This window comes from Bos indicus x Bos taurus, chromosome 18, assembly GCF_003369695.1.
Source record: "Bos indicus x Bos taurus breed Angus x Brahman F1 hybrid chromosome 18, Bos_hybrid_MaternalHap_v2.0, whole genome shotgun sequence".
Classification (NCBI taxonomy): Eukaryota; Metazoa; Chordata; class Mammalia; order Artiodactyla; family Bovidae; genus Bos; species Bos indicus x Bos taurus.
Genome location: NC_040093.1, coordinates 25,999,352 through 26,012,309, shown reverse-complemented (window position 1 = coordinate 26,012,309; position 12,958 = coordinate 25,999,352). Strand labels below are relative to the sequence as shown.

The following is a 12,958-nucleotide window of genomic DNA, read 5'->3' as shown; positions in this document are numbered from 1 at the left end:
GTATTACCTTCTTTGTCTGGTTTTGTCTTAGGCCTCATAAAATGAATTGTAAAATGTTCCCTTCTTTTCCATTTTCTGAAAAAGATTGGTAGTATTGGTGTTAATTCTTCTTTAAATGTTTCCTATAATTCTCCAGTGAAACCATCTATGCCTAGAGATTTCTTTTTTTTTTGAGTTATAAAATTATGAATTCTTTTTCCATAATACTTTGAGTTATTCAGATTATCTGTTCATATTAAGTTGTGGTAGTGTGTTTGAGAAATCGAAGCAATACATCTAAGCTGTCATATTTATGAGTGTGCAGTTGTTTATAGTGTTTCCTTATTATTCTTCTGATATCTATATGGTTTGTCCTTTTTTATTAAATTCCTAATATTGGTAGTTTGTGTCTTCTTTCTTTGCTGGAGGTTTGTCAGTATTATTGGTTTCTCCAGAGAATCAGATCTTTGATTAATTCTCTCTATTGCTTTTCTGTTTTTAATTTTACTGATTTCTGTTCTTATCTTTATTATTTGCTCCTGTTTGCTTTTGTTTTGTTTGGTCATCTTTTTCTTTTTCTGGATGTAGGTGCTTAGATGACATAATTGACTTTTACTGTTTTCTAATCTAAAAAGCCTCTTGATGAAAGTGAAAGAGGAGAGTGAAAAAGTGGGCTCAAAGCTCAACATTCAAAAAACGAAGATCATGGCATCTGGTCCCATCACTTAATGGGAAATAGATGGGAAACAGTGGAAACAGTGTCAGACTTTATTATTTTTGAGCTCCAAAATCACTGCAGATGGTGATTGCAGCCATGAAATTAAAAGATGCTTACTCCTTGGAAGGAAAGTTATGACCAACCTAGATAGCATATTCAAAAGCAGAGATATTACTTTGCCAACAAAAGGTCTGTCTAGTCAAGGCTTTGGTTTTTCCAGTGGTCATGTATGGATGTGAGAGTTGGACTGTGAAGAAAGCTGAGCACCGAAGAATTGATGCTTTTGAACTGTGGTGTTGGAGAAGACTCTTAAGAATCCCATGGACTGCAAGGAGATCCAACCAGTCCTAAAGGAGACCAGTGCTGGGTATTCATTGGAAGGACTGATGCTGAGGCTGAAACTCCAGTACTTTGGCCACCTCATGCGAAGAGTTGACTCATTAGAAAAGACCCTGATGCTGGGAGGATTGGAGGCAGGAGGAGAAGGGGATGACAGAGGATGAGATGGCTGGATGGCATCACTGACTCAATGCACATGAGTTTGGGTGAACTCCGGGCATCGGTGATGGACAGGGAGGACCGGCGTGCTGCGGTTCATGGGGTCGCAGAGAGTCGGACACGACTGAGTGACTGCACTGAACTGAACTGAACTAAATCTAAATATTTAGTGTTATAACTTTCAACCTCCTCCAAATTTTGAACTGTTGTGTTTTCATTTTCATTCAATTCAACATACTTTTGGTTTTCCTTCTTTGATTTGTGTTTATTTAGAAATGTGTTGTTTAGTTTCTAAGTATTTGGAGATTTTGTGTTATCTTTCTGTTGTGTGTTTCTAATTAGATTTCACAGTGGTTAACCAGCACCCTCTGTATGATTCCAGTTCTTTTAACTTTGTTGAATTTTATTTCGTGGCCTGGAAAATTATCTATCTTTGTATATGTTGCTTGGATACATGAAAAGCATGTACATTTCTGCTGCTGTTGGGCAGACTGTTCCATAAATATTGATTAAATCATGTTGGTTGTGTTATGTTCCTCTATATCTTGTTAATTTTCTGCTTAATACTCACGTTAATTGTTGAGAAAGGAATGTTGAAGTCTCCAACTACAATTGTGGATTTGTATAGTTGTTTTAATTTTTTGTGTCATATATTCTGAAACTTGGTTCAAGTCATATATTTTAAAAGTTGTCTGGTGCATTTATAATTATGATTGTTGTGTCTTTTTGGTAGATTCACCCTTTGACATTACATAATGTCCCTTTTTGTTCCTGGTCATTTTCTTTGATTTGAAGTCAACTTTATCTAATATTACTATAGCCCTTCTTGCTTTCTTTTGACCAACATTTGCATGATATACCTCTTCCCTCCTTTTGCTTATAATCTATGTATGTCATTATTGTTGAAGCTATTCTCTTAATCATAATTATCGTCTCCATCCCCTCTCAGGTGTTCATGTTTGCACACAAGCACTATTTACTAGTTTAGTGAAGTGGGTCATTTTCCTGTAACATTTTCTGCATTCTTGATACGGCTTAATTATGTTCTTGCACGTGTTCCTCCATTTCCTGATCTCCTGTACCCTAGCTGGTAGATCTAGAGATTAATTAGATTTAGGTTAAGATTTTTGTTAATAGTGCTACACAGGTGGTGCTGTGTACTACATCACGTCAGGAGGCACATAATATGTCTGGTTTTCACTCTTTTAGTGTTAAGATTGATGTAGAGGGCTCAGGTGTTGTTAGCCTGTTTGAGCCATTATAAAGTTCTTTAACAACATTCTTCCTAATGGTTCTGGCATTGATGATCCTTCGTTTCATTAGAGGCTGAAAATGGTGATTATTTTTCTGTCATTTCTTCTGCATTTATTAGCTGGAGTTTGTCCATGAAGAATAATTTCCCCTCATAAACTATTTGGATAACTTATGATGCAATTTGTACAGAAAGGGACAGGATAAATGGTTGATTCTTCCCTGTTATTGTTTCCAAACTAATTAGTTTTGTGTCCTAGCAACTTCCAAAGGTGACCAGTGATTGTTTTTTAGTATCTTTTTTGAACTCAGAGTTTTAAAGAGGAATCCATTGCACACTTTGTTTTTTTTTCTCCCAAATTGTCCTGTCTTTGGTGAATGAAAACTCCTTCAAGTTGTTCTGGGCTCCTTAGACTCAACCCCAGTAGCCTTTGGTAACGTCCTTGTCTTTCAGTATAGTAGAATGTCCCAAGTTCATCTTACACATTTCATGCCCCAGACCTTGAGTTACTCATTTCTCTAAGGAGTATGGTTTCTTTTAGTGGGAAGTAGTATTTAAAGACCACATTACGTCCTGGGACTGTCATTGCTTACTGAGCTTTCATTGCTTCGAGGGTCTTTCAGTAGGCAAGTTATTTAAAAGGAGAAAATAATCATGAGCTGAAACTCATATTTGCCATTTAAATTTAAGATTATAGTATTTCTTAATATAAGAACTTTTATGATTTTATTTTTTTAATGTTGAAATGCTTGATTCCTAACAATATTGATATTGCTACTTGTTTTTAAAATATTATTACTAATATTAGGACGATAAGACTACTATCCAATGATGATATATAGTCAAAAATCATGTTTTAAGGTTGTTTAGAATAACTGTTTTCTCTTTGTAGTTATGACAACAACTTGATATACAGCAAGGTTTATTTGTTTCACTTTTCAACTTTTAAGGATTGATTTTTTTTAATGTTTTAAAATATATTTTAACAGCTTTATTGAGATATAATAATTCACATTCAATTCAGGATGCAATTCATCCATTTAAAGTGTACATACAATTCACAGTTTTTAGTATATTCGCAAACATGTGCAATTATTACCATAGTCAGTTGTAAACATTTTCATTTCAAAAAGAAATCCCATACCTTTTAGTTATCACTCTTCTATCCCTTCATTCCTCCCAGACCTTTGCAATGACTAATCTACTTTTTCTCTATAGAGGTTGTCCTTTTCTGGTCACTTCATGTGAATGGACTCACACAATACATATTTTTGTGTGTGTGTGACTGGCTCATTTTACTTAACAAAATGTTTTTGAGGTTTTTCCAAGTCTCTGTGATCCAAGGGAGTGGTTCAGTCGCACCCTCGGTTCTGGGATTTTCACAAAGGTGTCTTGTCTATGGATAATTGCTGTTAATAGATGGTCTTTTTGTGAGTGGGACAGAAGTTGGCAACTACCTATTCTACCATGTTGGTGATATCACACTTCCTATTTATAATAATTATGTATATTGTATGTGATTTATCATTATTCTTTATTTAGTATGTCATCTTTGCTTTTTCTAAAATTCCTTTTGAAATTTAGGAACATTAATCTTTATGTTCAGCAGTTTTCTTTCTTTGTAAACCCTTTATAGTGCCTATATTTTTATCTATTGCTGTATAACAAATTACTCCAGATTAATAGGTTAAAACAATATTTGTTTTCTCAGTTTCTATAGGTCAGGAGTCTAGAAGATGGTTAGCTGGGTGATTCCTACTTAGGGTCTCTCATGCATCTCCAATCAAGCTGTTGGCCCAGACTGCAGTCATCTCAAGGCTCAACCGGGGCTGGCAACTCTGCCTTCATTCCCATGGTTGTTGGCAGGACTTAGAAGACCCACTGCCAAGCCCACTCATGTCATTGCTGGCAGGCCTTGGTTCCTCACCACATGGGCCTCTCTATAGGTTTCTCAGTGTCCTTACAGTTAGTAACTGGTGATCCGAGAGAGAGCCAGACAGGGCCCAAGATGGTACCAGTTCTCTTTATAATTGATTTTACATGTGACATCCATCACTTGTGCTGTTTTATATTTGTTACAATACCTAAGTACAGCCCACACGCAAGGGGAGAAGGATTATATAAATACCTGAATGCTTAGAAACAGGTATCATTGGCTGCCATCATAGGGGCTTTCTACCACAAATCCCTTAATTCTTCTTTATTCTATCTCATTAAATGGTTTGATTCCTACCTCTTATACCAACTACTACTAATCTTAATCTACTTTTTGGCTCTCTTTTCTTAATTTTCATGTAAAATTGTGTTCTTTTGGTTGGATGAGCCCATCCTCTATTACATTCTTCAGGAAGGGAACATGTTTGTAATATTCCCTGGGCTTTGGCGTGTTCAAAACTCCTTTTCTGTAGCCTTGATGATGGAAGGAGAGCTTGGTTGCTTGTAAAATCTCTGGCTCAGGCTTTTTAAAGTTTTTGGAAAATATTCCTCCTCTGTTTGCCCATTTCATGGATTGCTTTTACAAAGTGTGCTGACATCTAGTTCTCTTTTTTTCATACATTATTTTGACTTTTTGTCTGGATGCTAATTTTAAAAATTCTTTACACTCTAGTAGTTCTTCCAAGATATGACTCAGAGTTGATCATTTTGGGTCAACCTTCTTGGGTAACCACCAATTCCTTTTGCTTGTTTTTTTAATGGAAAATTTTCTTGGATTATAGTTTTAAATATTAGTTCTCCTCCTCCAGTACTTTATTTTTCTTCTTCATTGGCTCCAGTTATAGCATGTTAGAACTTCTTTAGCTGTTTTCTATTTCAATCATCTTTTTTTCTGATTGTTTTTCTTATTTTAAAATTTCATATTAATTTCTTTGGGTGTTTTATTGCTTTATTTCAGTGTACCTTATTACATTTTCATTCATATCTATTTTCCTTTATGCACCACTTTCCCTTCCAGTTTGGTCTGGTAATGCCTTACTGTCTTTTGAACTTTTAATGATTTTAAGGTTTTTTAATTTGATGTTATATCCAGCATTTCTCCCCCACAGGGTTAAAAAATCTAGGCTGCTATTACTAAAAATAGAAATCCACTTAGTCATAAGTGAAAGTGTGAAAGTGACCCTGTGGACTGACTATACAGTCCATGGAATTCTCCAGGCTAGAATACTGGAGTGGGTAGCCTTTCCCTTGTCCAGGGGATCTTCCCAACCCAGGGATCAAACCCAGGTCTCCTGCATTGCAGGCACGTTCTTTACCAGCTGAGCCACAAGGGAAGCCCCTACTTAGTCATAAATGGATTCCCAAAGTTGCAAATGTCCTAGTAGAAGTATAAGGAAATATATTCAATGGGGAAATGTCATATTTCTTTGATTTGGAGGTATTGGGCAGCTGATTAATGCCTTATTTATTACTATAAACTTCAGAACATTTTCAGAAACTTCTTCCCCATATCATCTCATGCCGCCTTTTTCAATTCTCTGCCAGCTGTGAAGGCCTGAAGCCTTATGTTTATTCTGTTTGAAGAGTGTCATGAGAGAGAATTGTCAAATAAGCAGATAAAGTAGCAAACTATGAAGTATATTTTTTGAGCAGTTTTTATCTGGGGAAGATAAAAAGTACCAAAATGTAAGAGCTGCTTGTGTTTTCATGTCTTCCCTGAGCTTAATCCAGAATCACTTGTTTTGTCTAAAAGGGGTCCCAGAGTTTGGGATAAGGCTAACTCTAGACTGGCTCATGGAATAGACTCCTACAGTTAAGGCATTGGTTCCAAGTACTGGATGTATTTTTGAAGATCAGTATTTTCTAAACCTTCTTGTGTTTGAAAAACCTTCAAAAAATGTGACCTATATTCAGAAATTAACTGCATTTGTTCTAAAACTTTTTGTTTTTCATTCTTAGGTAAACAGAGGAAATAGCTAAAAATGACAAGTAGAAGTATCGAGGAGTCCATGGGGGCTGTTCATATGGGGTTAGTCAGAACACTTAAAGGATTCCAAAGCAAGATTTTACCACCCATGAGTCCAAAGGTGGTTGCAGAAGATGAAGTAAATCGAATGGTAATGTATCAGAGAATTTCAGAGTAAAGTATCTCCTATGAGAGGAGAAGCATCTCTCAGAAAAATAGCTTTCTCCTCTGGAGAATGACAATGGCTGCCTGGCATTCTCAGAATATCAAACAGGATATCAAATATTCTCAGTTTAGTTTATATGGTAGCTTGCTACAGAGCATAGATACCTTTTAAAGCCTGGGAAGTTTTTGAAATTACATACATCAAAGTAGAGGCTTAAATTGCTTACATTAATCAGTTGAAGACTATACAGACAAAGCAATGAATAGTAGTGGGTCTTGGGTAAGCCCTTGCTGGGTTATTTAAATGATAGGTAACATTTTTTCTCATAAGATTAGAAAGTGTTAAAGCGTTTTATGTTCTTATTTGGGTAAGTGGATGTGACTGACTATTGTATCTGATGATCAGCTGAGAGCTCTTTGGAAACAAGGTATGCTCTTATGATTTCTAAAAAGTTCAAACTCATTCCTAGGCAGCACAGTCACACTTCCCAGATCCTTTACATTTTCTAAGACTTCTCTTTAACCAGGTATAACATGATAAACACCCAAAAGCTTTGCTTGCATGTTGTAACTTCGATTGAGAAATAGAAATGTCTCAGACTCTTTAGCTCTGAAGCCCTTAAGTGATTTTAGAAACCTAGAGTTTTATGCTCTTCTGAGCATAAATGTTAAGCTCATTGGACATGCTCCTGTGCAGTTTCTTGCCCTTCCTCTCCCCAACCCCATGTTCTTTTGTGTGATTCCTTTAAAATCATAAGGAAATGGCAACCATATGTCATTTCAAATTATTGTGCAAAAAGCTCAGAAGTGCATGGGTCCTTCTCTTGTTTGTATTATTTAGTTATTTTAAATGTTTTATAAGGGAACTTAGTGGCATTCCAGAATTATCCTGAAAGCTATAAACACAAATTATTCATTACTGGCACTTAGGAAAACACTTTTTCAGTATTACCACTTATGAATCTTCAGCTCCTGTTGTTTTCAATTCTAGCTGACACCCTCGGAGTTCCTGAAGGAAATGTCCCTCACCACAGAGCAGAGACTGGCCAACACCCGTGTGATGTGCCGACCACAGATCATTCAACTTTTAGATATGAGGGAAACAACACATCAAAAGGTAGCTGCTTTCTGTTGTATTTGTGTATAAGGTAGATCCTGGAATAATGTGACTGTTCTAAAACAGTAAGAACTAAGCAGTACTTATTGTTTTGGGGCCGACTAATCCCTTATTGAATTTGTTTTATATATTCTTTTTCTACCTTTGTTGATGTTGGTATCTGTAATTTGATACCAAGAATTGCAGAGTATAAGTAACTTCTGATTAGTCATATTTCTTCCTTAGCTACTTCTGAACACTATGGTTTACATAGTAAGAGTAATCCCAAGAATTATATTAGTCAAGCCCAGTTGGGTTATCTTTCTAGAAAAAGAAGTTCCTGCTTAACTGAGCTGTCATTACTAGCAAGGAGGAAGGAGGAATTGTTTATTAACACAGGCCTTTTTGTCTGTTCTGGCTCATTTCCAATAACAAATACATCCTTTTAGTCTGTAAAGAATAGATATTTTGATGTTTCTATTTTTTAATGTAAACCATATATTCCAGGCTTTAGGAACATGTTTTTAGAATGGGTCTTATTTCCTACTTTTAAATTAATTTCTTGAATTATACACTTCAGTTTTTATGCACAAATTATGGTATGAGCCTCCCTTAGTAGAACTCCTGGAGATTAGCCCCCTCTCTAAAGGTTCCTAGCTATTCCTGAGGGTTTTTCAGAGTGATTTCCCTCAAGAGGAGTGATTGCCTCAGGTTGTTTTGCTCTCTTTGGCATGCCATTGCCTCTCCTGTCTAGGATATGCATACAATTTACTCTTTTTCTGAGCCCTGTCAGCTTTAGTTATTCATTGCTTCCTCTTTTTCCCATGCTGCTGCTGCTGCTGCTAAGTCGCTTCAGTCGTGTCCGACTCTGTGCGACCCCATAGATGGCAGCCCACCAGGCTCCCCCGTCCCTGGGATTCTTCAGGCAAGAACACTGGAGTGGGTTGCCATTTCCTTCTCCATAGCCACCCTCTAACTTCAAGGCAGGGAACACAGCTTCTTCCAAAGCTAGTTCATCATAATTAAGGGCTATCTGCTTCTTTCCCAGAGCATGACTAAAACCAGACTGTGTGTGCTGTTGTGTGTGTTACTGCTTGTGTATGTGTTTTAATGTATTTTGATCAAGGCTCTTAGTGTACCACATCTCATCTTTCCTCTTCTGTTAACTCAGTTATTTTTTCACTTTATTTTCCTGAGTTTTGTTTGTTTCTTATTTAAATGAGAGTCATACCCTTCTCATTTCCTCAAGAAGAGATTATGGAAGCTGTATGTCCTTTATATGTTTGACAATATTTGCTTATTGCCTTTAGAGGTGAACTGTAGACTTGTTGGGTGTACAATTTTTGGGCCACATGTTTTCCCTATAAGAGCTTTGCAGGCATTTTCTTCACTACCTTCTGGTTTTAAATGATGATATGAGGAAACAGTGAAAGTGAAAATTGCTCAGTTGTGTCTGACTCTTTGCAACCCCATAGACCTAGTCCATGGAATTCTCTAGGCCAGAATACTGGAGTGGGTAGCCTTTCCCTTCCGCAGGGGATCTTCCCAACCCAGGAATCGAACCTAGGTCTCCCGCATTGGGGCTGGATTCTTTACCAGCTGACCCACGAGGGGAAGCCCAAGAATACTGGAGTGGGTAGCCTATCCCTTCTCCAGTGGATCTTCCTGACCCAGGAATTGAACTGGGGTCTCCTGCATTGCAGGTGGATTCTTTACCAGCTGAGCTATAATATTAACTTGTGTGTCCAAAGATTGTTTATTCTTATTTGATATCCAGTGATTTTATTAGGGAGGCTTCCCACGCGGCGCTAGTGGTAAAGAACCTGCTTGCCAGTGCAGGAGATGTAAGAGATGTGGGTTCAATCTCCGGGTCAGGAAGATCCCCTGGAGGAGGAGATGACAACTCACTCCAGTGTTCTTGTCTGGGAAATCCCAAGGACAGAGGAACCTGGTGGCCTACGGTCCATTGGGTAGCATGTATGCAGCATGCACAATGTTATTAGGATGTGTCTAAATTTTTCCTAAAATATTATATCTGTTACTTTTTGCTAGAAAGCTTTTCTTGGATTATCAAGTATTCATGCCATTTTTTTGTTTTCCTTTAGAAATATCAGTGGTGAAGATGCTGTATCTTCTTTGCCCTTCTTCACCTTGTATTTCCTCTCTAATCCATTTTAAACTTTGTTCATTCCCATTTTACTGTAATTACATTCATCAGCATCCTCTGTCTCCCTTCTTTGAGGTATGTGTGTGTCTTAAAATTCATTCTTAAGCTTGATCAGTTCAACACCGTTGGGTCATCTCACAGCATTTTATATAGTTAGTGTCTTTTTTGTACCTTTTCATTCACTTGTGTCTCAGATATCACACTCCTTTGGCTTTCTTCCTACTTCACTGGTTGCTTTTTTCTTATTTGTTGGCTCTTTCTTCTTTTCCTAATCACTAAACATTGGAGCTCCCCAGTACTTGCTCTTTAAACTTCTTTCTCTTCTGCATTCACTCCTTAGGTGGCCCCTTGTGGGAACGAGGTTTTAAATTTCACCTTTTAAATGATTACCTTCATAATTATATCTCCTACTGTGGTCTAGCCCCTGAACTCTGGATCATATATTCAGCTCAGTGTATGATTGGCAGCTCAAACTTAAAATGTTGAAGATCTAAATTTTGCATTACATTCTTTCCCTAAATTCATGATCTTCCCTGCATCCACCATGTAATACCTCCATTGATCTGTTTTCCCAGGCCAAAAACCTTGGTGTTATCTCTGATGCCTCTGTTTTTCTCACATCTTATGTGAAATCCAACAAGGGCTAGTGACCACAAATATATCTCTATAATCAAACCACTTCTCACCACCTCTGCCACCACCATCCCATTCAACCCATCATCATCTAGACTCCTAAAGTAGCCTCCCTGTGTCCCTCTGATCATCCCATTATCAGTTCTCCACAAAGAAGAGTGATTTTTTAAAATGTAAACTAGAACAAGTTGCTTCCATGTTGAAAACTGCCTAGAAGCTTCCTGTTACTCTCATAATGAGAAAGTCCTGCAGCATCTGAGCCTGCATCCTTCGTAGTCTTTTCCTTTGTCTCTTCTGCAGCTCATTCTCCTCTAACTGCACCTCCTTTTGCTGCTCTTCAAACACTCAAAGATACTTCTTACCCCAGGGTCTTTGCATTTGTTATTCCTTCTAACTGGAATGCTGTTTTCTCAGACCTTTGCATGACTTACTTCAATTCAAACCATTTCCATAGAGAGGCCATCCCTTGACTGCCTATCCCCATTCATGCCATCTCCTTGTCCTGCTTCGGCTTTCTTTATAGCTTTAACACTGCCCGACCTTGTTTTATGTATTTTTATTTTTTATCCATTTCCTCAAGAATTTTAGCTTCATGAGGCAGTGGTTTTATTGACTTTCTTCACTACTGTATGCTCAACATATGGAAAGCATTAGAAATTCAATTAGCATTTATTGAATTAGCGCTTGAATTTTTTATTGCTTTTGATTGCTTAATCTTCCCTCGAACTCTTGAATATTTGCTTTGTGCTCTCTGATTTTTTTCTATTATGTTCTTTGAACTTATGATGAAGTGGTGTAGTTAAGATTCTTATTGTTTTCATGGCAACCAGAAAAGTGAATATTCATTTGACGTTTTCTTTGCTTCTCTTTTTCTTTTTTTGGTGAGTGTTTTTGTATAGATCCTGGCTTATTTGTCATTGTGATTATTATTATTACTCATCTTTGAAATAAAGAAGGGAATTCTTCCTGGACTTGCTGTTTTCAGGTAGTTAATGTTGAGGCAGGGCTGGTAGTATTGCAGTCCAATAGGAATTCGCCATGATTCTAGGGGCAGCTCTTTATGAAAGAGGATTATATGTGTTTGTTTATTTGAAAGGGGATGAGAAGAAGGGAGGAGATGTGACAGAATTGTGTTAGCCTTTTCTTCCCCCCAGAGTTCCCCAGCTATGATTCTTCTAGCCTGTCTAAATGATGGACTCTTCCTATAAATATGCATATTAGTGTATTTTCCACACACCTGCCAGTGGTTCAGTGTAGATTTTCTTTTTTTTTCTTTTAAAATAAAGTGATTGGGTATTTCTTCCCATTAGGGAAGTCCATAGAGTTTCTTTAGTTTCTGTCAATAATGGTTTGTAGATTTTCCAGATAAAAGTCTTAAACATCTTTCATTGGATTTATTCCTATGTGTTTTATGTTTTAGAATGTGGTTTTAAATGGTATTGTTTATAAATTTCATTTCCTAAATGTTCATTGCTAGTACAAAGAAATATAATTGATTTATGTTGACCTTTTATTCAGTGACCTTGATAAGTCACTTATCAATTCTAATTTATGGGTTATTTTGAATTTTTTAAAATTAATCAATTTTAATTGGAGGATAATTACTTTACAATATTGTGATGGTTTTTGTCATACATCAGCGTGAATCAGCCACAGGTATACATGTGTCCTCCTCATCCTGAACCCCCCTCCCACCTCCCTCCCCACTCTATCTCTCTGGGTTGTCCCAGAGCACCAGCTTTGGGTGCCCGGCATCATGCATCGAACTTGTACTGGTCATCTGTTTTACATATGATAATGTATATGTTTCAGTGCTGTTCTCTCAGATCATCCCACCCTCGCCTTCTCCCACTGAATCCAAAAGTCTATTCTTTACATCTGTGTCTCCTTTGCTGCTCTGCATGTAGGATCATTAGTACCATCTTTCTAAATTCCATACATGTGCATTAATATACAGTATTTGCCATTCTGTTACTCCTTTTAAAGTGTTTCCTTGGTTCTTAGTGTTAATATTCATAGGTATGTGTAGTAATTTCTTATCTTTTCCAGTCATTTCTGCCACTTTGTGACTATATGATTAATTTATTCTTTCAACTGTAGTTTCCAGGAATTGACCTGGATCAGGCGTTATTCCAGCCCTTTCCATCAGAAATCATATTTCAGAACTACACTCCCTGTGAAGTCTATGAGGTTCCACTGGTTTTGAGGAACACTGACACAGTGAGTATGTTTGCTGGGATGGCTGTACCTTTTATGGATATATAAGAAGGGATTAGATAGAATGGAATCCTGTAAGGTCTTAGATAAGCTCTTTAATTTGATAGACCTAGGAAAATAGATGAAGACATGCCCTTTGATTATGAGCTTGATGAAGTCAGGACTGTTCTGGTTGTTTTGTTGCTAAATGCTCAGTCCCAGGGCAGTACCCGCCATGGTAAGCTCCCATGTGCGCTAAGTATTCTGTTGAATAAAGGATTAGCTAGACGAGTATCATGCAATTCTCACCAGTGACCATTTGGGAGAGGTTTTCATTTAAGACAGTGCCATTA

The 12,958-nt window shown here is 37.2% G+C and overlaps 1 protein-coding gene across 1 annotated transcript in view; it reads left to right on the top strand.

Annotated features, from left to right (window-relative positions):
- The window catches only part of HYDIN (HYDIN, axonemal central pair apparatus protein), a 347,261-nt gene that overhangs the window by 22,828 nt on the left and 311,475 nt on the right, over window positions 1-12,958 (top strand). The window contains 3 exon segments of the mRNA XM_027516055.1: window positions 6,342-6,499; window positions 7,505-7,630; window positions 12,510-12,629. Of these exon segments, the coding sequence (XP_027371856.1) occupies window positions 6,365-6,499; window positions 7,505-7,630; window positions 12,510-12,629 (381 nt within the window). The 5' untranslated portion in view covers window positions 6,342-6,364.